This window comes from Narcine bancroftii, chromosome 5 (genome assembly GCF_036971445.1).
Source record: "Narcine bancroftii isolate sNarBan1 chromosome 5, sNarBan1.hap1, whole genome shotgun sequence".
Lineage (NCBI taxonomy): Eukaryota > Metazoa > Chordata > Chondrichthyes > Torpediniformes > Narcinidae > Narcine > Narcine bancroftii.
This window is the reverse complement of record NC_091473.1, coordinates 44328975-44353980: the sequence shown is the minus strand read 5'-3', so window position 1 is coordinate 44353980 and position 25006 is coordinate 44328975. Positions and strand designations below refer to the sequence as shown.

Sequence of the window (25006 nt, the reverse complement as noted above, 5' to 3'; positions counted from 1 at the left end):
TTTCAATGTTTAATAAGGATTTAAAGATATGGTATTCTCAGGGTATAAAAGTAATTCAGGACTGTTTTGGAGGACAGTTTCTTTCTTTTAATCAATTGAGGGAGAAATTTGATATATCGGTAAATTCTTTGTGTATTATCAACTCAGAGCTTTGATAAGGGATAATTATGGCAAAGAGACGAGTTTACCTAAATTAATGAAATTTGAATCTTTGATTTCTTTTAAACCAAAGAAAGGTTTTATTTCAGATATATATCGATTGTTACAGGAAAGTATGGAAAAACCAAATTTGGAGAAATCTAGAAATAAATGGGAAAGAGATTTAACATGTTATATCTCAAGAGGATTCGGAGGTTATGTGTCATGAAGGCGTAACTAAATTGACTAATGTAAGATATGGTTTGGTTAATTATAATTTTTTGCATCAGTTATATTTGACTCCTGAGAAATTGAAAAAAATATGGATTTAGTAATTCGGATTCTTGTTTTAGATTTGGTTAAGTACTGGAACTTTTTGCAAGCAGTTTGGCCTTGTGATAAGGTACAACCATTTTGGGAAAAAGTTAGGTTGGTTTTGGAGAAATTATTTAAAGTTAAGTTACCATTAGATTCAGTAATTTTTTTGTTGAGTTACACAGTTTCTTGACTGGATTTGGGTTGGATAAGTTTCAAATTGCATTTGTTCGTTTGGTGTTATCTATGGCACGAAAATGTATAGCAATTACTTGGAAAGACAATGTAGAGATTAATATAGTACGTTGGCATAATGAAGTGAGATCTTGTGTGTATATATTTCTTCTTTGGCTTGGCTTCGAGGACAAAGATTTATGGAGGGGGTAAATGTCCACGTCAACTGCAGGCTCGTTTGTGGCTGATAAGTCCGATGCGGGACAGGCAGACACGGTTACAATTTACATGATAATTACTCTTTTTGTTAAAATGTGGTCATCTTATTTAGAATATATAGGTTTGGAAATATCTTAAAATATTCTATATGTTTTATGTTTCTTTTTTTTGACTCCCCTTACGGGGGCTGGCTGAGGGGGAGGGAGGGGGGGGTTTATTATATTATATAAAAATCTTTTTTTTCTGTGGTTGTTGATTTTACGTTGTTTTAAAAGTTTTTAAATAATTTTTTTAAAAAAGACTGATAATGTTTGAAAGTACAAGAGATCTTTTATAGGTTACAAAAAAGATAGATAGCCAGAGGTTTGGCAAATGAAGTATAATGTGGAGAAAATGTGAGATTATCCATTTTGGTGGATCAAATTTAAAAAAAATCTTAAAGGAAGATTATGAAGGATCTGGGTGTTCTTGTTCTTGATGCACAAAAGTTAAGAATGTACTGCAAATAAATGGGAAAGCTAATAGGATGTTTATGTTTTATGGTGAGGGAATTGAATACTAAATTAGGAAGCTTCTTCAGTTATATTGGACATCTGGATTATTGTGAGCATTATTGGTCTCCTTATGTAAACAAGATGTTAATGCCTTGGAAGCAGTTCAAATAAGTTTGACTAGTTTTAAGGTTCAAGGTTCCTATTATTGTTACATAATAATACATTAAGAATGTAGTATACAGAATGTATTTTAACTTTTGGCTGCAATAAAGCAAACAAAAAGTCATCATCGGTATTACCTGAAGCTCCTAACAATGGGGGAAAGAGAAACAAAGGAGAGTCAGAGTGTCTGGCACACCTGCAGCCGAGATCCAGATCCAAATCTCAGACAGAGTAAGGAAGCCTTTGCCACCCGAAGCCATTCCGGAGCCCTTCTTGCCCTCAGCACTCTCTTCAATCCTGGCTCCAAAACTTGGTTCCCTTAAGCCAGTTTCCAGCAGCCTGTATGGGTCCTTCAGCTGCTGAGCCTCTCACAGGTCTGCTGCTATGGTCACCGTCCTTTGGGTTCTTTAGCCACTGAACTTCTTGCTAGGCCTCTGTTGATCACCGTCTCTTTCTCAATGGGTCATATTCTCCCCATTTCTCCTGTCATGTGCCGGTCTGCAGCTCCCCTGGAGTCTGCAACCCCTTCCATGGCATTATGACCGGGCAGTTGGAACCTTCAGAAAAGATCTGTTTTTCTGTTCTCTGCTCTCCCATTGACAGCTGGATAAGAAAATCATGAAGAGATGTTATATTTTTAATTTTTAAAATTTAGACATTCAGCACAGTAACAGGCCCTTTTAGCCCACGACCCTGTGCTGCCCACTTAATCTGCAACACCAGTACATTTTAAAAGGTGGGAGGAAACCAGAACACCGAGAGGAAACCCACACAGACACAGTAGAGATTTACAAATTGGATTGTACATGAGTTTAACCTGCCAATTTGGCAGGTTTTCTATGGGTGTACAGGCCAATTAGTGGGTAGAATTTTAAAATAACTGCACGGATTGGCAAACCATCTCAGAAGTGGATTGCTGACTAGTGTACATGCACCGTGTAGCTGCTGCTGGTCAGTTTGTTAGCATTCATGGCTGCTATGATGTCATAAATGACGTCAGTGCTTGCGTCCAATGGCTGTCTTCCTTACCCATAATTACCCACACTGCTGGAATGCCAGAGCGGTTCCAGAAGCATGGGGGATTATGGGTAAAAAGGACGGCCTTTCTCCTGCCCCAACTCAGTTTCCCGCCAGCCCACTCTGCTCCCCGCTGGCACAATGTTTGCCCGTGATAGTCTCCCCCACCCCCACCCATCCACGGCCCTGACAGCATTCCTTCTCCATGCTCGCCCAGGCCCCAACAGCGCCCCCCACCCCCCCCCGGCCCTACCCTGCCTCAATTCCATGCCCGCTCCGGCTCTTATCTTTTAGAGGCCAACACAGGGAATAGGGGTCTCCGGTGATGGAGTGAGTGCATGACACGTAACACACCGCATTACTGAAGTGGTGGGAGTGCCCTTTAATTACCCAGTCACTGTTTGAACAATAAATTGAGGAATATTAGACTGATGCAGCAGCAAGATCTGATTGTGGTGGTCCTGGAGAGGGATTAGACTGGCATTGTGTGAAGGGTCGGCTGGGTCTCGAGGTTGGGTTCAGGAGGACTGTAGATGAGGATGAGATTGGGACGATAGATGGGAAGAGAAATTACTTTGCTGAATGAAGACTCAGCTAGATGCACTCCAGTAACATATTTACCTGTTTGTCAGAAGTTATCTATACCCTCACTTTTGCAGATCTAAGGAGTAGTATGTGCATGGGTCACAGGTTTCTTTTTGTTGTAGGTGTTTTTTTCTGTGGGTTATGTGGATTAGTCCTTGTTCATGGTCTATTGTGGAACAATACACAACTCATTCTCTGCAATATTCATTGGCCTGAACTGTGTCCACACTGTATCTAGAGGCATGTCAGTTTAACTATCCTTCTCACTCTGACATCAACCTCACTACTCTGTCTTCTCTATTGCCACGGTCAGGCCAAATACACATGCACACACCCTTTCCTAATTCCATCTGTCCTCAACTTTTCTTATCTGGTTCTACCTATCACCTACCAGCTTCTATTGCACCCCACTTCAAACTGGCAATTAATCCTTTTCTCTGTAAATTCTGAAGCAGAGTCTCAGACTGAGCTCTCAACTGTAAATGTTGGCATCTGAAACAATAAACACGAGGTTACATATCCTGGAATGGTTGTTGATCATGTTTACTCTGGAATATACAGATGTTCAGATGGATAATGTTAAAATAAGTAGTGTTATGAAAGTCGGGGATGAATTCATAGACAAATAATTTGTAAACATTTTGTGCTGTGGGCCTCAGCCTTGTCATTTCACTCTGATTTAAACCAGTGGATTTCAAACTTTTTCTTTCCACTCACATACCACCTTAAATAGTCCCTATGACATAGGTGCTCTGTGATTTTTTTAAAAAAAGGATTACTTAAGCTGGTATGAGAGTGGGAAGAAAAAGTTTGAAAACCACTGTTCTAACCGTATCTAATTGACTCGTTATGTGCATGGTTTCATAACTCCAAAGAAAATTGGCCAATTACAATTTTTCTCAAGCAAAATATTTCAGTCACAATTGGATCTAGACCAATGATTATCAACTTTCCCTTCCCATGCACATACCACCTTAAGCAATACCTTACTAATCACAGACACCGATGGCATAGGGATTACTTCAGGTGGTATGTGAGTGGAAGGAAAAAGTTTGAAAACCATTGATTTAAACCATGGTTGATTTTGCACTCTGCAAATTATTTTATAATTAGTTTCATTTTATTCACGCTTGAGTCATCGATGATGGATGGAAAAGATGTGACTTATTTTTTAGTTTCTGAGATAGGCTAATGAATTTCTAATGCCTAATGTACAAAAGAGAATACCATCAAACCTTATTATTAATAATTTTGTCATGTGCATCAATGTTTTTAAGTGTCTTTTGAAAATGAAGAATTTAAATTATGGAGGAAACATTTATTCAGAAATTGCTGTAAGCATCTTTGCAATTTGAGGTGGGAAACACTCTCTGAATGTACATCACATGATCTGCACTTTCTTAACGTTCATAAAAAGTCATAATCTTCAGTTAATTAATCATTAAGCTGTAATGTTTTGCTCTTCATCAGACTACTGAAAATAATATAGAATTGCAAGTAAACAATCATTAGTAAATGGAGCTCCTATGCCCCAAGTGTGGGTAAGTATATTTGGGGGGGGGGGGGTGGGGGGGAATTTAAACTATTTTGTTTGGGAGTGGTGCATCATCATTTCCAAGAACTGTGTTCGTGGAATTTCTTAGTAAGCCAAAATATTGCATAATTATAATTGTAGCTTAAACTCCAGCCTATTGTTCATGACCATCTTTGTAGCGTGGAAACGTATAGTTGAATTGAAAAAGTATTGAGCGCCAGATGCTGGGAGAAATGTCAGATACACATGTGCCTATTATAATGTGACTACTTTTCAATTTTAAATCAACAATTGCTCAAGAATCAACTCAATTTATTGTTCAACAATGCAAAAGCTGTGTAAGTTATACCTGCCTTTTCAAAGTTCATATTTATTGTTGGAGTGCATGCATGACATCACAAACAACCCTGAGATTATTTTTTCCTATGGGCCAAGCAGAATTTCTACTTATCAGTAACTGTAAACTGTCCTCGAGAAAATATGTACATATAAAAATGAGAGAAATGTAACCAAAGAAAGAAATGTAAACAGATTGACTGCAATACAGAAAAAAAAATCAGTAATATATATTTTGCAAAGTAAGTCTCTAATTGAGTCTGTTGTTTATGAGTCTGATGGTGGAGGGATACCAATTGTTCCTGAACTTGGTGGTACAAGTCTTTGACACCAACACCTCTTTGCTAATGGCATCAATGAGAGCGGAGAATGTCCTGGGTGATGCAGACCTTGATCATTGCTGCTGCTCTCTGATAGCAATGTTCCATGTAAATGTTCTTGATGGTGGGGAGAGTTTTGCCGTGATGTACTGGGCTGTGTCCACTACCTTGTGCAGGACTTCCGCTCAGAGGAATTAGTGCCCTCATAACAGGCTGTGATGTAGTTGCCCAGCACTGTTACGGGTTATGTTATTTTGGTTATGGGTAAATATGTCTTTAAAACAGATAAATTGTAGGGAGTTTAGTGTAGGTCACTTCACAAACAATAACACTTCACAAAAGACATCTGATTTAAAATGCAAGAACTTTGTTGAAGCTAGACATTGAGGCTCTGAGTGATTTTGCAGAGACAATGGAATTGCTTTGGAAAGAGCTTCAAAAGGAGGTGCAAATTGAACAGAGTCCAGGCTCAAGTACTGATAAGATCTTTCATAGATTGGGTTTGGAGCCTTGGGAGAGGTATTTGGTTTTTACAAGCAGAGAGAAGAAAAAACAAACAGGATTCTTCTCTCAGAGAGAGAGAGAGAGAGAGAGAGAGAGAGAGAGAGAGAGAGAAGTGATTTCTACAGTAGCAGTTGAGGCTGCAAAAAGGCAAGCTGGCAGGCTTGTTGAAAAACCCCATTTTGAAGACGAGTTGCGAGTTCTGAGTTCAGCTTGTTCAAAGCACTTATAGCCCTTACAAGAGGAAATGGCTGGCTAGAGTGTTTTTCAAATAAGGGAAACAAGAGGAACTCTGTGGTGACCTGAAAGAAGAGGTTATCGTTCGGAAAACCCACGATGGGGCAAGTTTCTTCGGCAAGGCACTGAAGTGGCTGATCAGAGGGAATCACTTTTTGTGTGTCCAACGAGCAACAAATATCTCTCTGAAACCAACAAGAACCTTTCTAATTGGTAACCATTCAACTTTAAACACCAGAGCCTGGTGAAGATTCATTAATGTTAAATTCTGTGCACAGTATAAGAATTGCCTGATACCAGTGAACTTGGAGAAGTGAGAAGTGAGTGATTGGACTGGGAAACAAAGAACTTTCCTGAACATATACACATTACATGCACATGCACAGAATTAGAAGGGGTTTAAGTTAATAATAATAAGTTAAAGTTTGATCTTTTTATGTTTAAAGAAAATTAAAAACAATTTTTGTTTAAGAAACCATTGTCTTGGTGAATTTGGGTTTTGGAGTCCTCTGGGCTCGAAACAGCACAGTTTCCACTATGCATCTGTAGAAGTTTACCAAGGTTTTTGATATCATACAGAACCTTCAAAATCTCTTGAGAGAGTAGAGACACGGACGTGCTCTTTTCAAAATTACATTTGTGTCTTGGGTCCAGAAAAGATCCTCCAAGATGGTGACTCCCAGAAATTTAAATTTGCTCACCCTCTCTACTTGTGATTGTCCAATGATCCCTGGATCGTACACCTCTAGTTTTCCCTTCCTAAAGTCTACAATCAGCTCCATTGTTTTGGGGACATGGAATGTGAGGTTGTTATTAGTACACCATTCAACCAAATTTTCAAACTTCCTCCTGTATGCTGACTCATCGCTCCTTTTCATAAAGCCCATCATTATGTATTCCCAACAAATTTTTAAATGGTGGTGTTATTACTGAGCCACACAGTCATAGGTGTAAAGTGAATAGAACAGTGGACTAAGTATACAGCGCCAGGGTAATCCAGTGCTGATTGAGATTGTGGAGAAGATGCTCTTGCCAATCCATGCTGATTAAGGTTTTGTGGTGAGTAAATTCAGGATCTAATGACACAATGGGGTATTGAGGCCCTGGTCTTGAAGTTGCTGATAGGTTTTGAGGGGGATATTGGTTTTGAATGCCAAATTATAGTCGATAAAAAGCATCATGATGTATGCATCTTTGCTGTCCAGTTGTTCCAGGGTTAGAGCCAGTGAGATGGCATTTGGTTTTGACTTCTTGCTCCAGTAGGCAAATTAGTACTGATCTATATTGCCACTCAGTCAGCAGCTGATAGGCTTAAACACCAGCCCCTCTCTCAAAACACTTAACCACCGTGGATGTGAATGTCACTGATCAGTAGTATTTAGGCAGGTTACCACACTCTTCTTGGACATGGGTACCATTGAGGCCTGTTTGAAACAGGTGGGTACTATGCCCATTTGGAGTGAGATCTTGATGCTATCTGAATGCATTGGCCAGTTGGCCAGCACAAGTTTTCAGTTCTTGGCTGCATATTCAGTCTGGAATGGATGCTTTCACATAATCTTCGGATACTGATAGTAGAGGAACATCAATGAACATGAGGCTTTCCAGTGGTTCTGCTTGTTCTGGTTGTCATATTGGGCATTGAAGGCATTGAGCTCATCTGGGAGTGCAGTTTTACTGTATCTTATTGCACTGGATTTGCTTCTGTCGCAGGCTATGTCATTTAACCTCTGCCCGCCATCCTCAAAAATTATGATGCTTGGTTTTTTCCCCCCCCCCTAATTCGCATTGTTGCAGAAGCATGTTGCTCCATGTTCACATCGACATTGCTGATTACTGGCCAGCAGACCTGTTATGCTACAGTCTCTGCCTTTTATTGCTGCATTGCCTAGCTCTCATTGAAGGTTTCTCTCCGTTGGGATTTGTTTTTGCTCCATGCCATTAAATCGTAATCTGCCTTTTCATCACTTTGACAAAATATTAAACTGATGTATCCAAGTCATAAGACAACAGATTGCATTCCAGTCATGGAGGATCTTGCACTTTCTGGTGATTAAAAATTGCACACAGCAATGGAATAATGTTGCCGAGAGGTGAGAAGATTTGTAATTTAAAGGAGTACAGTATTTGGTTTGGCCTTTTGTGTGTCTTTTACAAATGCAATAACAGCCGACCCGGCTGGCGAGGTGGATTTTAAAACATTATGAATTATGAATAAATTTGTCATGAAACAATGAACAACCATTGCTGGAAATTGAAAACTGTCATTTTTATAACTGATGCTTCATTACCCGATGAGCTGAACACCTATGCCCACTTTGAAAAGAAGAACCAAACAGTGCCTACTAGAATCCATGAAAAGACTGATGACTCTATTGTTATAGAGTTCTGTGTTTTGTATTGACTTATGTGTTTGGTTTAATGTTAAAAAGTGACAGTTTGCCTTTGAGAGCCAAGGTGAAAGTGAACTGCTAAGAGAGAGAGTGGGAGACGGACTGGGCATGTGCAAAAGATGATCTAAAGATTTCTGGTCTTGGAAGACAAACCATCACTGGATGTGGCAGTGAAGTGGAAGGAGGCCCAAGCAGAGTCATTGTCTGGGAGGCAGTTTGGAATGTTGGGCATTTTAAAAGGGATGAACATTCCAAAGGCAGCCAGAAGGATCCGGACCAAGCCATTCTTCTCTTCTCTCTGCGAGCAACACAAGAAGATCACTTTGAATTTTGTGCACTCTCTCTCTAAAAGATCTTTTGGCTTCAGTTTACCAAACAAACTGAATTTTGTTTACGAGCTTTACTTCGATTGTAATCGAAGTTTTGTGAGTCTTATGTGTTTTGTGTCTAAGTTTTTTTTTCTGTGGGCTGGTTGGAAATATAACTTACATATATTACATATATATTACATATATTACATAATATATGATTACATATATTATATTTAGGCTGGGGAATTTATTAGTTTTACACTGTGATAGAAGTTTGTATGTTAACCAGTGGGCATTGTTATAAAAGGGGGGATTTTGAATTAAAGTTTGAAGGTGAATTTTTGTTAATAAAGTAATTGTTCATCTTTACCCCTGTGTGATATGCCTTCTTTGTGGTTGCTGGTTTGATCTTGTAACACTATGATATCTGACTCTGAGGGTGACATCAGAACATCATTCAAGAGGGTGAACCCTCACAAGCATCAGGCCCTGACAGCGTACCTGGCAGGGTACTGAAAATCTGCACCAACCAACTTTTCGGAGAGTTCGCGGACATTTTCAACCTCACACTGCTACAGTCAGATGTTCCCACCTGCATCAAAAGGGTATCAATCATCCCGATACCCAAGAAGAGTAACGTGAGCTGCCTCAATGACTATCACCCAGTATCACTAACACCTACTGTGATGAAATGCTTTGAGAGGCTGGTCATGGCCAGAATTAACACGTACACAAGTAAAGATCTGGACCCACTGCAATTTGCCTATCGTCTCAATCACTCCATAGCAGATGCAACATTGCTGCCTCTCCATTCAACTCTGGAGCACCTCAAAAATAGGAATTCATACATATGGCAGCTCTTCATTGACTACAGTTCAGTCTTCAATTCCATTATTCCCTCAGTGCTGGTCAAGAAGCTACAACCCCTAGGCTCTGTATCCCCCTCTGCAGCTGGATCCTTGACTTTCTCATTGGAAGACCACAGTCAGTACAATTTGGAAACAACGTCGTCTCCTCACTGATCATCAACACAGGTGCATCCCAAGGATGCGTACTTAGCCCACAACTCTACTCATTTTACACCCACGACTGTGCGGCCAGGCACACTTCCAATGCTATCTAAAAGTTTGCCGGTGACACCACAGTTGTCGGCAGAATCACAAACGGCAATGATGAAGTGTACAGGAGGGAGATAGATCTGCTCGTTGAATGATGTAACAATAACAACCTTACGCTAAGCATCAGCAAAACCAAGGAGATGATTATGGACTTCGGGATGAAGTCAGGGGAACCTGACCCAGTCTCATTGAGGGCTCAGTAATGGAGAGGATCAAGAACTTCAAATGTCAACATCCGAGGATCTGTCCTGGAACCTCCATGTTGATGCAATCATAAAGAAGGCTCACCAGTGACTATACTTTATGAGGTGTCTGAGGAGATTCAGTATGTCTCGTAAACTTCTACAGGTGTACCGTGGATAGACATTCTGGCTGGTTGCATCACTGCCTGGTATGGAGGCACCAACTCTCAGGACAAGAATAAAGTCCAGAGGGTTATTAACTCGGCCTGTAATATCACAGTCACCAGACTTCACTCCTTCAAGGACATCGGCATGAGGCAGTGTCTTAAAAAAGCAGCCTCTATCCTCAGGCCCCCCCCACCCCACCACCACCCAGGCCACACCCTCTTCACCCTGCTACCATCGGGAAAAAGGTACAAGACCCTAAAGACAGCACTTAATGGCACAAGGACAGCTTCTTCCCCTTTGCCATCAGATTCCTGAATAATCATTGAACCTCCGGAACTGCCTTACTTTTTGTGCATTGTTGTTTTAATTTTTGAAAGAAAAATGTTGTAAGGTAGTTAGAATATTAATGTTTGCACTATAATGCTTCTGCAAAGCACCCAATCTCACGACAATAAATTCTGACTCTGAATTAGCATCATGATCAGACTCCTTCAGTCCTGCCTTTGGTGTTTTATTACCAGGCGTAGTCAGGTAAAAGAACTATGATCTGACAATGACTAACTTTGTGATAGCGCAACACAAATTGAAAACAGCGGTTATGGACTGGAATGAGGGTCAGATCATGATGAACTACTCCAGAAAGGAATCAATTGGATCATTCATCCCCCTGGTAGCTCACAGCTGGAGGTGTATGGGAAAGATTGATTAGATCAGTGTGAAAGGTTGTCAATTCCATCCTAGATGGACATAAACTTAACGAGGAGGGTCTTCACACAATTTTTTGTGAAGTTGAAGCTCTCAACAATCATCCAATCACTAAGATTTCTACAGATCCAAATGATCCCGAAGAACGAACCCCAAATTATCTTCTTTTCCTTAAAACTAAGCTTTCGTTGCCACTGGGGCTGTTTTAGAAGGAAACCTATATGCACGTCACAGGTGAAAGCAGGTGCAGTTTATATCAGATTTGATCTGGAAAAGATGGACAGGAGTAGCAGAAATGGTCAAAGATCAGGCGCAATTTCACACACGGTGACGTCGTGATCATTGTGGATCATTCGGTACCTTCAAATTCATGGTTGATGGGGAAGATTGTTGATAAACTTTCCTCAGTGACCATGATGTCCCAAGCCCCTGCAGCTGGGTATAGGTCTGCAGAAGCAACACAGAAATGCTGGAGGAACTCTGCTGGCCTTGCAGGATTACCGACGTTTCAGGCCTGAACCCTTTTCAAGGTATGAGTAAAAAAGCAGACATGTCTCTCCATAGACTCATGCACTGCCAGACTGAGACCACCTGCAAATTGGAGCAATAGCATCTCATCTTCTATCTGAGCACCCTCCAACCGGATGGCATTAACAACTACTTCTCCTGATTCCATTAAACTACCCCCCATCTTCTTTCCTCTGCCTCTTTTCCTCTAGTTCTCTCTCTCTCTCTCTCTCCCCCTCTTTTCCCTCAGTCTCCTTTTAGAGTCAATCAATTCTCACTTTTCCTCTTATCATTTCCAATTAACACTTTTTGTGTGTTGGTCTGGACTCCTGCCCCTTCCACTCTTCCATCTTTCTCTCACCAGTCTTTAATTCAGATGCCTGTCTGCTTTTTGCTTATACCTTGAAGGGCTCATACCTGAAACATCAGTAATATATCTTTAACTCCTATGGTTCCTGCGAGACCTGCTGGGTTCCTCCAGCATTTCTGTGTTTTTACTAGCTCGATGTCTTGCAGGCAACAACAATGAAAATGTAAACATAAGAGATTTTTTTTAAACAATTGATGAACATACCCTGGAGATTGGCAGGGAGAGTTTGTTGATTGATAGCCAGTTGCCATGCCGTTGTCAGAGTGGGATGTGGAATTGAAATGTTTGCCATTGGGGAGGTCCCTGTTATTGCAGCGGACATAGCAAAGGTGCTTAACAAAATTATCTCCCGGCATCTGATGTTGAGGAGGCCACAACGGGAGCGCCGATGTATAGATGTGTGAGGGTGGAAAATGCTTTTAGTTGGGATGTTGAAGAGTTAACTCATTATCAAGTAAAATGCAACTGAAGTTTTCAAAATCTTTGCAGAATGTTTTCGTTTATTTAGTCTGCACCTCTTCTGCCGTGTGATGCTTAGCTTTGACCATGAGTGGGAGTGAGTTGCCTTTTCTTGAACTGCTGGCACTCCAATTTTGTTGTTGCCTCACCCCTTCTCAATTGATGAGGCAAAAGTTCAAAATGAGAAGAAAATGTGACAGATCTAATGTAGGGAGACCCCATATCTCTGAAGCAAATGGGTGATCTCATTTGGGTTTCTGTATTTAATAATGTTAGGTGTGAAATTTTAATTTTAAATTACATTCTGACCATGAGAAATAGCTGTGGACTTTATTTTATAGCAATTCAGAGAGATATGTGGACATGACTGGTAAGAGAGTAAAATGTTAATTAAATTTGGAATAAATTTAAGGTTGAAGCTTATGTGTGTAATATAACTTGAGGTAATATTGCTGTGTTTTTCTCCCTGTCTGTAGAGATCGGTTTCTAATATTATTTAATTTTTGTTAGCTAAATTGAACAAATTTCTTGAAGTTTGGAATGAAAAGTTTTTTTTCTGGCTTTTATTTATACCTGAAATAATTTTCATTTGCTTATTTTTATTTAGCTAAAGATATTGCCAAAGAAATTGAAAAGAATGAAAAGACCCGTGCTCAGCTTGAAACCAAAGTGGTTGATCATGTGAGTATCTTTCATGCTTTTTTTTTCTGTGATTTTAATCTTTCTGAATGAGAAGAATAATTAGAGTGCCAATTGTATTCATTAGGCAATGAAATTCACAAAGGATCAATCAGAAGAAGAAATCGATGCAGTCCACAAGGAATATCGTGAGTACATGATTGTTTATGCCAGTACCTTTTTAAAGTTTGGAGTCTTAATTAAGTGCTTAAGAAATGGTAGAGCTCACAGACAATCTGTGCCTACCACTATTGTAAACTTTCCGACACTTGAGGATGTTAGGCCTAGGAGAGGGAACAGGGACGTTTTGGTGGAATCGAATCGGAATGAAGGACTTGGAAGGAGCATTTTGTTCCTTCATACTGGATTCGGCAGGCTTGTATTTTACAATTTCTTTTATTGCATTTCCTTGTAGCCATAAGGAAAGAAAGAGATCATTTAGTTTTTGAGAACATCATTTAAATGGATCTCAACTATTTATATGGCTTTCTACCGTATCCCTCCATATATTCTTGAAGAAAATTCTTTTATTCTTCGTTCTAAACTTCTCAGTTAACCCTACCTTAAATTTTCTTGCAGGTGGGTGTTCCATATTTCCACTTCATTTGTGCATTGTTTTAATCGCTTTCAATTTCCTCATTGAGCTGATCTTTCCTACTAGCCTTAACTGGAGTCAATAACATTGTTGTTTTGGTGTTGGACCAAAGAAGGTGATGCTTGGGACTTTTGGAAATCTGGAATCCATGGGCAACAGCACAAAGCCATAAAAATCCAACCATTGTAAAATTTAAATTAAATTTTATTTACAGTACAGTAGAAGCCAATTCAGACCATTTAAACTGTGCTGTCCAATTACAAAACCAATTAACCTACAACCCCTGTACATTTTGAAGGGTGGAAGAAACCGGAACAGCCAGGGAAAACCTATGCAGACATGGAGTGAATGTACTGTTTCGAGCCCAGAGGACCCCTAAACCCAGCAGCAATAGAAATTCACTAAGACAAATGGTTATTTAAACAAAAGTTGCTTTTAATTTTCTTTAATCATAAAAACAGGATCAAACTTCAACTTATTACTCTTCACTTAACCTAACTTAACCTCCTTCTAATTCTAAATGCATGTGTATGTAATGTGTATATGTTCAGGAAAGTTCTTTGTTTCATAGTCCAATCACTCACTTTTCACTTCTCCAAGTTCACCAGCATCAGGCAATTCTTATACTGTGCACAGAATTTAACATTTATGAATCTTCACCAGGCTTTGGTGTTTAAAGTTGAATGGTTACCACTTAGGAAGGTTCTTGTTGGTTTCAGAGAGATATTTGTTGCTCGTTAGACACGCACAAACTGATTCCCTCTGATCAGCCACTTCAGTGCCTTGTCGAAAAAACTTGCCCCATCATGGGTTTTCCAAATGATAACCTCTTCTTCCAGGTCACCACAGAGTTCCACTTGTTTCCCTTATTTCAGGAGAAACACTCTAGCCAGCTATTTCCTCTTGTAACAACTACAGGGGTTTCGAACAGGCTGAACTCAGAACTCACAACTCGTCTTCAAAATGGGGTTTTCAACAAGCCTGCCAGCTTCAAAAGCCACTATAGAACTATAAGAGAAGAATCCTGTTTTCTTTCCTCTCTCTGCTCGTAAAAACTAAAACCCCTCTCAAGGCTCCAAATCCAACCCTTGAAAGAGCTTCATCAGTACTTGAGCCCGGACTTTGTTCTCTTTGCACCTACTTCTGAAGTTCCTTCCAAAGTAGTTCCATTGTCTTTTGGAAAGCCACTGGTGCTTGAATGTCTGGTTTCAGCAAAGCTCTTGGATTTTAAATGAGATGTGAAGTGTAAGTATCTGTTTGTGAAGTGACCTACACTAAACTCCCACAATCTCTCTCTTTTAAAGACATATTTATGTTTAATATATAACCCTTAACAGTACAAACTTGTTCCAGACAGTACAGGAATTGAATCCACGTGGCTGGCACTGTAATAGTGACACTAAGATAGCCATGCTGCTTTCCAGGGAAAGAAATCTACAGTATTTGACTCTTGTTCCCACACTAATATAGTTAATTCTCAACTGTCTTCAACTATGCACTGCAAATCACTCAGCTGTATTAAGCTGGTACTGCAATAATGCAAGAACGTAATCCAGCACTAGCTTTTCAGGACAGCTGAGAATAGACAGTGTGATGACCTTACCTGAATGCCCATGAACTGTGAATACCTTTTTAAATAAGAACTATTTCTGAGGGGCGTGCCACGTGGTGATGTGGAAATGAACTGTAAATCCATTTTCTCTCTGAAAAAAGGTTGTAGAAATTTTAAGAAGTGAAAGGTGTTGGAAGATCAAGCAATTAACTCAAGATGTCATCAAAGAAAGAAAAAAACAGCTGTAACTACACAAGAAGTTGAACAAGAAAAAAAGTCAGATAAGGAAGAGAGGCCTACCTTGAAGGATCCTGCAGCTGTCCAAAAGGTAGGAACTTGGGGAGACAAGCCTGGAGCTGGGGATACCTTGAACATTGCTGTATGAGGTCTTCCCCCAACAATAGCTACCCATTACGGGTGAAGAAGTGACTGCGCGTGTGCGAGGAGTCACGCATGCGCGGAGCACAAAAAAAGGAGGCAATTTTTAAAAAAGGCGCAAGAAGCCTCCAGCTCCAGTGAACAGGAAGAAGAACATGAAATATCTTCAGAACAAGGAACTATGGTCAAAAAGGTGGAAAAAGTGAAAAAAGCCTATGTAATTGCAGCTGAAATGAAAAACTGTATGGACAGTTTTCAGCAATCATTGGTGTTGTTAACAGAAGAAGTTTAAAAAGTGTAATGAGAGTATAGTTGAAAATAAGAATTTTACAAAAAAGGTGGAAAAAATTATGCATCAAGTGGATTAAAAAATTTGAAGTTATGGAAGAGAAAATTTGAAATTCAGAACGTCAAGGAACAGATGAAGAAAATTCAAGCTGAAGCAGCTGCAACAAACGATCAACTAACTAAAAAAATTGATATTTTAGAAAATTTCAGTAGAAGAAATAACATAAAAATTGTTGGACTTAAGGAAGATGATGAAGATAAAGAAATTAAGAAGTTTTTACAATGTTGGTTTCCAAAATCCTGAATTTCAAGGAGGCATTGAGATTGAAAGAGCACATAGAGCCACAACCAGATCAAAATCCACGTCCGATATTGGTCAAATTGCTTCGTTATGAAGTGAGAGAAAAGATCTTGGAACTGGCGGTGAAGCAAGTGAAAGAAAGACTATCACCATTAATTTCTAATGGAAATAAGATCTTCTTTTACAGTTTTGATTTGTTGAAAGAGAGAAAAGAATTTAATGCAGTTAAAAATGTATTATGGAAGAAAGGCTATGCTTTTGTCTTAAGGTATCCAACAGTTTTGAAAGTCTTTGTTCCAGATGGAAAAAAACATATTTTTTTTTTACAGAGCCTAATGAGGCAAAGGTGTTTGCAGATTCATTACCTGAGAAAGAGAGACAAGTAGTGGGAGATACTTGAAATGGAAAACAACACTGAATTATTTTAGCTGGTATTATAGAAAGGGGGAAAATATTTTTTTTTCAAGAGAGATTAATGGGGAGGAGAGTTTTAACCTGTAAGATCTATAGTTATGTTTTGGATTTATAAATGGCTAAGAATGTATAGAAATAATGCAACAAGAGACAGTATTAACATGGCAATTAAAAACAGAGTAGGTTTCTAGAACAATAATTGCTCCAAAGAAAAATGATGGTTAAATTACTTTTAAAAAGCAGGAAATTAATGATAACTTTAAAGAGTTTTATGCAAAATTATACAAATCAGAATCTTTGAAAGATGAAAATGTAACAGAAGAATATTTACGACAAGCTAAATCACCTGTGTTAGATGAAGATGAAAAATCAGAATTATCTAATTCCTTCTCTGAAATAGAAGTTATTCTGTCTTTGCAGAATAATAAAACACCAGGTGAAGATGATTTCCCACCAGAATTTTATAAAGAATTTAAAGAATTATTAGTACCTATATTAATGGGTGTATTAGACCAAATGAAAGAGGTACGTGACCTACCAGAATCTTTTAAAACAGCATTAATAACAGTTATTCCAAAAAAAGAGAAAAGATTATTTATAACCTTCATATAGACCTATATCATTGTTGAATATGGATTGTAAAATTGTATCAAAATTGTTAGTTAATCAATTAGCTAAATTTTTACCAAAATTAATAAATATGGATCAAACTGGTTCTATTAAAAATAGGTGAGCGGCAGATAATATAATCAAATTTTTAAGTTTGATAAATGTAGCACAGAATAGAAAGAAGCTAGCAGTCGTGGTGCATTGGATGAGGAAAAAAATTTGATAGATTGGAATGGAATTTCTTGTTTAGAGAATTAAATACATTTGGGATTCTAAATAATTTTGTAAATTGGATAAAAGTGTTACTGTTGTTTGGGTTCGTGTGGGTCCCACAGGTTAAAAACCAGACCAAAGTTGAGGTACAAAGCACACGTTTATTTCGGGGATGCAAAGGGGACAATGGCCAATATGCTAGGCAAACCTCTACACACATACACATACAATACGCAATGGTAAATATACACTTCAGATAATGAGGGAGGAACCGACAGAGGACTGGGGGAAATTACATGAACATACACATTCAACAGTCCCCACCCCTTGACTGGTATGGACACGGCTCTTGCTATCTGACCTCGAGACTTACCCCAACCCAGTGTGAAAGGTGCTATTTACGTGCCACAAGGAGTCCAAAGAGGCAGAACAAAGGGGCACATTGTCCTTTATAGTTCTGCAGGCAGTATGGGGGGGGGGGGGGCAATCACTCAGGGCAGTCTGGGCCCCGTTGGCTGGCTGCTGTGGCCAATGGCTTGAAGCCAAATGCAGGGACCCAGCAGGGGTCAGCTGAGGTGATTCACCTGGGCCAATCGGGTGAAGGTCAGGGCTGAGTCTGGGCAGGCTGCCTGGACTGCAGCACCTTGTGAATTAGGTGGGCCAATTGCAAGGGTCACCTTGATGGCTTGGAGTAAGTGTTTGACCTTGATTGGCAGACAGTGTATCCTCTGAGCAGGAGTGCATCAGCGCCACCAGGTGGTGGATGCTGGCTGTCCATTGCAGTTACATAATCAACCTAAAGCAAAAGTGCTTACAAATAGACAAATATCAAAACCCTTTTTGTTAGAAAGGTTATCTAGACAAGGATGTCCATTGTCATCACTTTTTATTTGCATTAGCAATAGAACCATTGGTGAAATAATTAGAAATGGTAAAGAAATTGAAGGTTTCAAGATAGATAATAAAGAATATAAAATTAGTTTGTTTGCAGATGATGTTTTAGTATATTTAACAAGCCCAGAAATATCATTGAACTAAATGTAAGGTTAACAGAGTATGGATTAGTATTGGGTTATAAAGTTAATGCTAATAAAAGTGAAGTATTGCCTATGGTTGATATGGATTATTCACAATGTAAGAGAATGACAAAGTTTAAATGGCAAAAATAAGCAATTAAATATTTAGGAATATAAATTGATAGAAATTAAAATAATGTATTTAAGCTAAATTATTCGCCGTTATTAAAAAAGATGGAAGATTTGAAAAGATGGAAAGATTTACCATTAACATTAATAGGACAGGTGAATTGTATTAAGATGAATATTTTTCCAAGAAAAATATATTTGTTTCAATCATTACCCATTTTTGTACTATAAACTTTTTTTTCTGAGTTTGAATAAAAACATACGAGAATTTCTTTGGAAAGGTATAATGCCAAGGTCATGAAAAATTAACATGGAAATTTGATCAGGGAGGACTAAGATTACCAAATTTTTAAAATTATTATAATTAGCCCAATTAAGATTCTTGTCCTCTTGTTATCAAATTGGTGAGAAAAGAGTTTAGGTTTAGATTGAAATTAATAAAATTGAGGAAACTACCCCAGAACAAGTTTTGTATCAATGGAATAGTCAATTTTTTAAAGGGAAAGTGGGAATACCAATTTTAAGGCATTTATTGAAAATATGGAATAAAATCTATGTGGACAGAGGAATCAAAAACTATCAATTACCTAAAATGTTGTTAAAACAAAATCAACTTATTCCTTTCACTTTGAATAATTCTTTATTTGATAGTTGGTGCAGTAAAGGTATATGGAGGATAAAAGATTGAGGATTTTTTGACTTTTGAACTATTAAAAGATAAATATAATATACAGAATAATACTATTTTTGCATATTATCAATTAAAATTGTATTTTAAAAAAGGGGAACAACTTTGAGACTTCTGGAACAAAGTCATCTTGAATATATACTAACAGATACTTCTATCACTAAGAAATTTATAACCAATACATATATATAAAATTACAATAAACTAAAGAAAAAAGGATTCCATATAAATCAAAATTACAATGGGGAATAAGATTTAAATATACAAATTCAAGAGGATACAAGGTCGAGAGAGTGTTACAAATACAGTTACTGCTAGATACCAAATGGTTCAATATAATTTCCTTCATCAATTGTACTATACTCCACATAAATTAAATGAACAACTAATTATTCAGATAAATGTTTCTGGTGTAATAAGGAAATAGGGTATGGTCCTGTGTAAAAGTGGAAGAATTCTGGAAGGATTTGAGTGTATTGTTAGGACAAATTATTAAGATAAAGATACAAAAAGATTAGAGAATATTTTTACTTGGAATTATATATGAAGCAGATATCAAATTGAAATTGGATAAACATCAAGAAAAAATTTTGAGTATAGCATTAGGGACAACAAAGAAATGTGTAGCAATCACGTGGAAAATAGAGAATCATGTAAAAATAGATAGATGGCATATTGAAATGCAAAATTGTATACCTTTATAAAAAATTACTTTCAGTTTAAGAAATCAAATTGAGAGTTTATAAAATTTGGGAGCCGTATATGGATTTCGTTAAAAGTCTATCCATATCTTCCACATTACCCACTCCTCTCAGTTAGTAATTATGAAAAATAGTCAATAAATACAATATATGTTAATATTAAATGTAGATTTGGGTGCTCTTTCTTTCTATAATTTTTCTTTCCTTTTTTCTTCTTTTGCGTAAGGGGGGCTGTTGGGGAGAAAAGAGAAACAATTTATTGTATCATCTATTGTTTGCTACAAGTTATTCCATTGAAATGCTTTGTATGGATACAAATGATAAATAAAATTATTGAAAAAAAAAGCTATTTCCCATGCTCCTTGAAGATTTCAGATCTTTTAACTCCAAAAACTACAATTGGAGTTTGTTTTTTGTTCTACTTGTCATTGTTCAGTTCTACTGACAAGGGTCCATTTTTCAGTTTTTAGACTTGAAGCCAGAAGTCAAGTGAAACTGTTCTGATATGGCTGCCCAGTTCTCCTCATTTTGTTTACATTTTTGAACTTAAATTTATTTATTATTACATGATGTAAGTCAATTCCAGCCATTGAAATGTGTGTTGCACAATTACACCCAATTAGCCTATCAACCCAGTATGATTTTGGAGGGTGAGAGGAAACTGGAGCACCCAGAGAAAACTCACACAAGTCATAGGGAGAACATACAAACTTCTTACAGGTTCAAACCCAGGTAATAGCATCATGCTCCATTTAATTTAATTTATGATGAAGATTTCTGTCAGTTTTGCTCTAACTCTGTTTTTAACACAGCCTTGAATAAGAGGTTAAAGTTTGCAATGAGAGTGCAAACTGTGATGCATTCAAACCAACAGAGCATCCTCCCTCCACCTCTCTCCAGTCAGTTTTATTTTGCTATCTGGCAGAGTTTATTAGAATTGATTCATTTACTGGCTTGTGGTCTCAAGGCACTGAACTTGGTCTTTTTAAAAAAAAAACGGTTCAGGATTTGAACATTGAAATGCTAAAACTCAAAGTTTATTAGATAAAAAAGAACTTAGTCTATTCCTAATAAAATTTCTACTCCAGTCACAGTGCCAAGTTTGCTTTTCTATGAGAGAGAATTGCATGTTCTCACATTTACCATGAAGGTTAATTACATTTAAGATAATAATTCCTTGCTCTGCTGAACAATTTAGTAGACTGCAGTCCCAATATATTCAATTTTATTAATTTGGAAACCACAAACTCGGAATGTGATAAATTTATGCTGCAGGGCATTTTTCAGTAATTGTTAGATCACTACTATTTTGTGAGTTGGTGGCTGAGACATCAATAATGGAAAGCAGGACCCTAAAAATAAGGTGCCTCATGAATCACGTGTTACCTGGCAAGAAATTAAATAACTATTTCTTAATACTGTAAAACTGTTCAGCTGTGAGTGGGTGAATATTTGGTTGATGTTGTGCATAGCAGGAATAAAAAAATATTTCTAGCTAGTGTACTTATGCTGCTGACTGTCACTTAATGATCCTCCTTTTGACCTGGTCTGTATTCCATGCATTGGACATTTGGGTGAACACAATCCACCATATAGACAGGCAGTGAGACTGCTGAATAACTGGTGAACTGTCATAGAAACCCTCTGTGACTCTATTTATTGAACTAAGATATTTATTTATTTTATTATCATTTGTCTGTTTATGTGCTATGTCTGTATTAGTGTTTTACACCGAGAACCAGAGAACACTGTAATATCGGACAATAAATAACTTGAACTTGATGAAGACCATGACTTAAACAATCATAATATCATACAGCATGGAACAGGCCCTTCAGACCAACTCACCCATGCTGTCATTTCTGAGTTGGCCCTTTTTACTTGCACTTGGTCCACATCCTTCTAAACCCTTTTTATTCATGTATCCATTCACTTTTAGAAAGTCCTGCATCTATTCCCTTCTCGCAATTTCTCAGTTTCTGCTGTATCTGTTCCCAAGATGAGGTCTTCCAGTCCAGATCATCTGAAATATCTGCCTTCTTCCACAAACAGGGCTTCCCCTCCACCACCATCAACTCAGCCCTCACCCATATTTCCTCCATTTTCTGCTCATCTGCCCTGACCCCTTCTGCCCCTAAACATAACAAAATCCGGGTTTCCCTTGTCCTTAACTACCACCCCAACAGCCTTCAGATCCTACACATTATCCTCCAGAATTCTGGCCCTCTTCTCCCTCTCTGCTTTCCATAGGGACCACTCCATTTGTGATTCCCTCATGCACTCATCCCTCCCAACCAATTGCAACCCCTGGCACTTTACCCTGTGGCCAGAAGAGGTGCCACACTTGCGCCCACACCTCCTTTCTCACCACTGACCGGGATCCCAAACAGACTTTTCAAGTGAAGCAAAACTTCTCCTGTGTATCTGCATGATTGATTTACTGCATCCGGTGCTCCCTTTGTGGCCTCTATATTGGAGAGACTGGTCGCAGACTGGGAGATTCCTTCACTGAGCACCACCGCTCTATCTGCAACAGTGACAAGAACCTCCCAGTGGCCAACCATTTCACTTCTGTATCTCACTCCCGTGCTCATGTCTGTCCATGGCCTCGTGTACTATCCCACCAAGATCATCCGTAAATTGGAAGAGCAACAGCTGATTTTCCTTCTGGCCACTCTCTAGCAGGATGTCATTAACATTGACATCTGGTTTCTCCTATCCTGTTCTCTTTTCCTCTGCCTTCTTTGCCTCAGCTCTCCACCCCCTTCACTCTATATTCACCCAGCCATCCCTCCTCCCATTGGTTGCTGCAGTACCCTCTCTCCCTTCTCCAACGATGACCTCCTGTTTTTATAATCATGCTCCTCCCCCCCCCCCCCCCCATGCCTCTCCCCATACCTTTTTATTCGACATTTTTCCATTCTTTGATGAAGGGCTCAAGCCTGAAATGTTGGTTTCATTTAAACAAATTCTTTGCTATATAAAGGCCACTGTTTGACCAGCTGAGTTTCTCCAGCATTTTATGTTTTTGCTTAAAATATACCCCTTTGGCTCAGCTTTTACTTGACTGGCCTAATTTATTATATTTTGCGTGGCAATGTTTTTCCTCATTGAAAGCATATATATTGCAGATTGCTATTGAGAATGGAGGGGCTAGGTTTGTTTTTCCTGGAGCAGAGGGCCTTCAGAGGTATGTATAAAATGATAATGAGTTTATTGACATACATGTTGTACACTGTACATATGCCCAAAATTCTTACTTGATCCAGCCATACAGATACTTACAAAGAAAAACTAATAGTAAACTAATTGAATTAAATGAAAGGAGTCCACACATAAAATAAATGTTCACAATATCTTGAGTACAAAAAAGTGACTTGCAATAGTGCAGACAGTCCATGATTAGTCCACCAATGGGAGGCTGAAGAGTTTGTTAGCTATAGGAAAGAAGGTGTTCTTGAACCTTGAGGTGCTGGTTTTCAAACTTCTGTACTTTCTGTCGAAGGTATCAGTGAGAAGTGGCTGTGACCTGGGTGGTTGGGGTACTTTATGACATTGGCTGCCTTGAATATCTCTGATGGACCCCATTATATTTGACATATGAGGGGTATAGATAGGATGGACTACAGTAAATCTTTCCTGTTTCCATGTGAATTAAACTAGAGGATATGGATTTAGGATAAGAGTTAAATGATTTAGAGGAGATCTGAAGGGAGTCCTTTTCACCCAGAGAGTACTTGGAATGCAGTCACCAAGAGAATGGTGAAAGCAGAGTAAATGACAGTATTTAAGAAGCATCTCAACAAGCACTGAAATTGCCCAGGCATAGGATTGCAAACCAAGTGCTGAAAGATTGGTTCCCACTGGTCAGTGTGGATGTGGTGGCCCATGTGGCCTGTTTACATGCTGTATGATTCGACAATGGCCAGGTATGGCAGTAAACCTGGATAAAGTATGTTGGAAAGTTGGTGCTGCATCACAGCACCACAGTGGACTATGAATCACAGTGGTTTTGCATGAAAGTTGATCTATCCATGACAATCCAAAGTTCAGAATGCAGTGAATGAGAAAGAAAAGGAAAATTGTAGTAGGCCAGAGGACTGGGAGAAGTTTAGAAACCAGTAAAAGATAATGGGCGGGATGGTTAGCGTAGTGGTTAGGGTCACAATATTATGCAACAACATCTGGAGCTGTCTGTAAGGAGTTTATGGGCTGGAAGAGCTTGTTACCGTGATGTATGTCTAAATTTTTAAAAAAAAATATATATAACTGGAAAAAATGATAAAGAAGAAAATAGAATATGAGACTAAACATCAATAAATACCAAACCAGATTGAGAGCTTAATCAAATAAGTGAAGAATATAAAGTAGCAAAAGTCAAAGTTGGTCCTTTAGAAGCTGAGAGTGGGATTTTTATAGGAAATGGGAAGAGACTGAACAAATATTTTGTATTTGTCTTCACAGAAGAAGGGGCACAAAAAGCTTCTCAATAAGTGAAGTAAAGGTGGCTAAAATGAATAGGAAATTAATACTATCATCAAAATGGAAAAGGTACTCAACAATCTAACATCATTAAAGTCTGACAGCACCCTCTCCCCACCTCTGATCTGGGATGCTATTTAAAACAAGGCTACCATTTAATTTTTTTTAAATTTAGAGCTATAGCACGGTAACAAGCCCTTCCGGTCCATGAGCCCGCACCGCCCAAATTCTTTCTTTGGCTTGGCTTCGCGGACGAAGATTTATGCCCAAATACACCCATATGAACAATTAACATTAACTCCTTATGTCTTCAAATTTTCCCTTATTTTAGAAAGCAGATTGGAAAACTACAAAATCAATACCATTACTTAAAAAAGGAGGAAGAGTGAGTTGAGAACTTTTTTTTTTAGCTACTCTAATATCTTTCTTTGGGAAAATGTTATAATTTTTTTTAATGAAAGAAGAGAAAGAACTCATCGAAGCTCATGATATGGTGAACCAGTGTCAGTGTGGAAAGGAAAATTATACTTGTTAGATCTATTAAAATTCTTTGATGTATTTTGATATATAACCTTTAGGGTAGATGAAGCACAACCACCAGTTGAAAATTTTTTAAAATAATTTTTTAATCTACCATTTGCATCAAACATAAATATGTTTCTTCATCTTAAACAATACATTACAATAGAAACGATGGAAAATGATACATAATTTTGT

At 38.3% G+C, this 25006-nt stretch overlaps 1 protein-coding gene across 1 annotated transcript in view; it reads left to right on the top strand.

Moving 5' to 3' along the window:
- The window catches only part of rad18 (RAD18 E3 ubiquitin protein ligase), a 237640-nt gene that overhangs the window by 139665 nt on the left and 72969 nt on the right, over positions 1–25006 (top strand). The window contains exons 8-9 of the mRNA XM_069937290.1: positions 12853–12926; positions 13012–13072. Coding sequence (XP_069793391.1) covers positions 12853–12926; positions 13012–13072 — 135 coding nt within the window. The remainder of the gene's footprint in view (positions 1–12852; positions 12927–13011; positions 13073–25006) is intronic.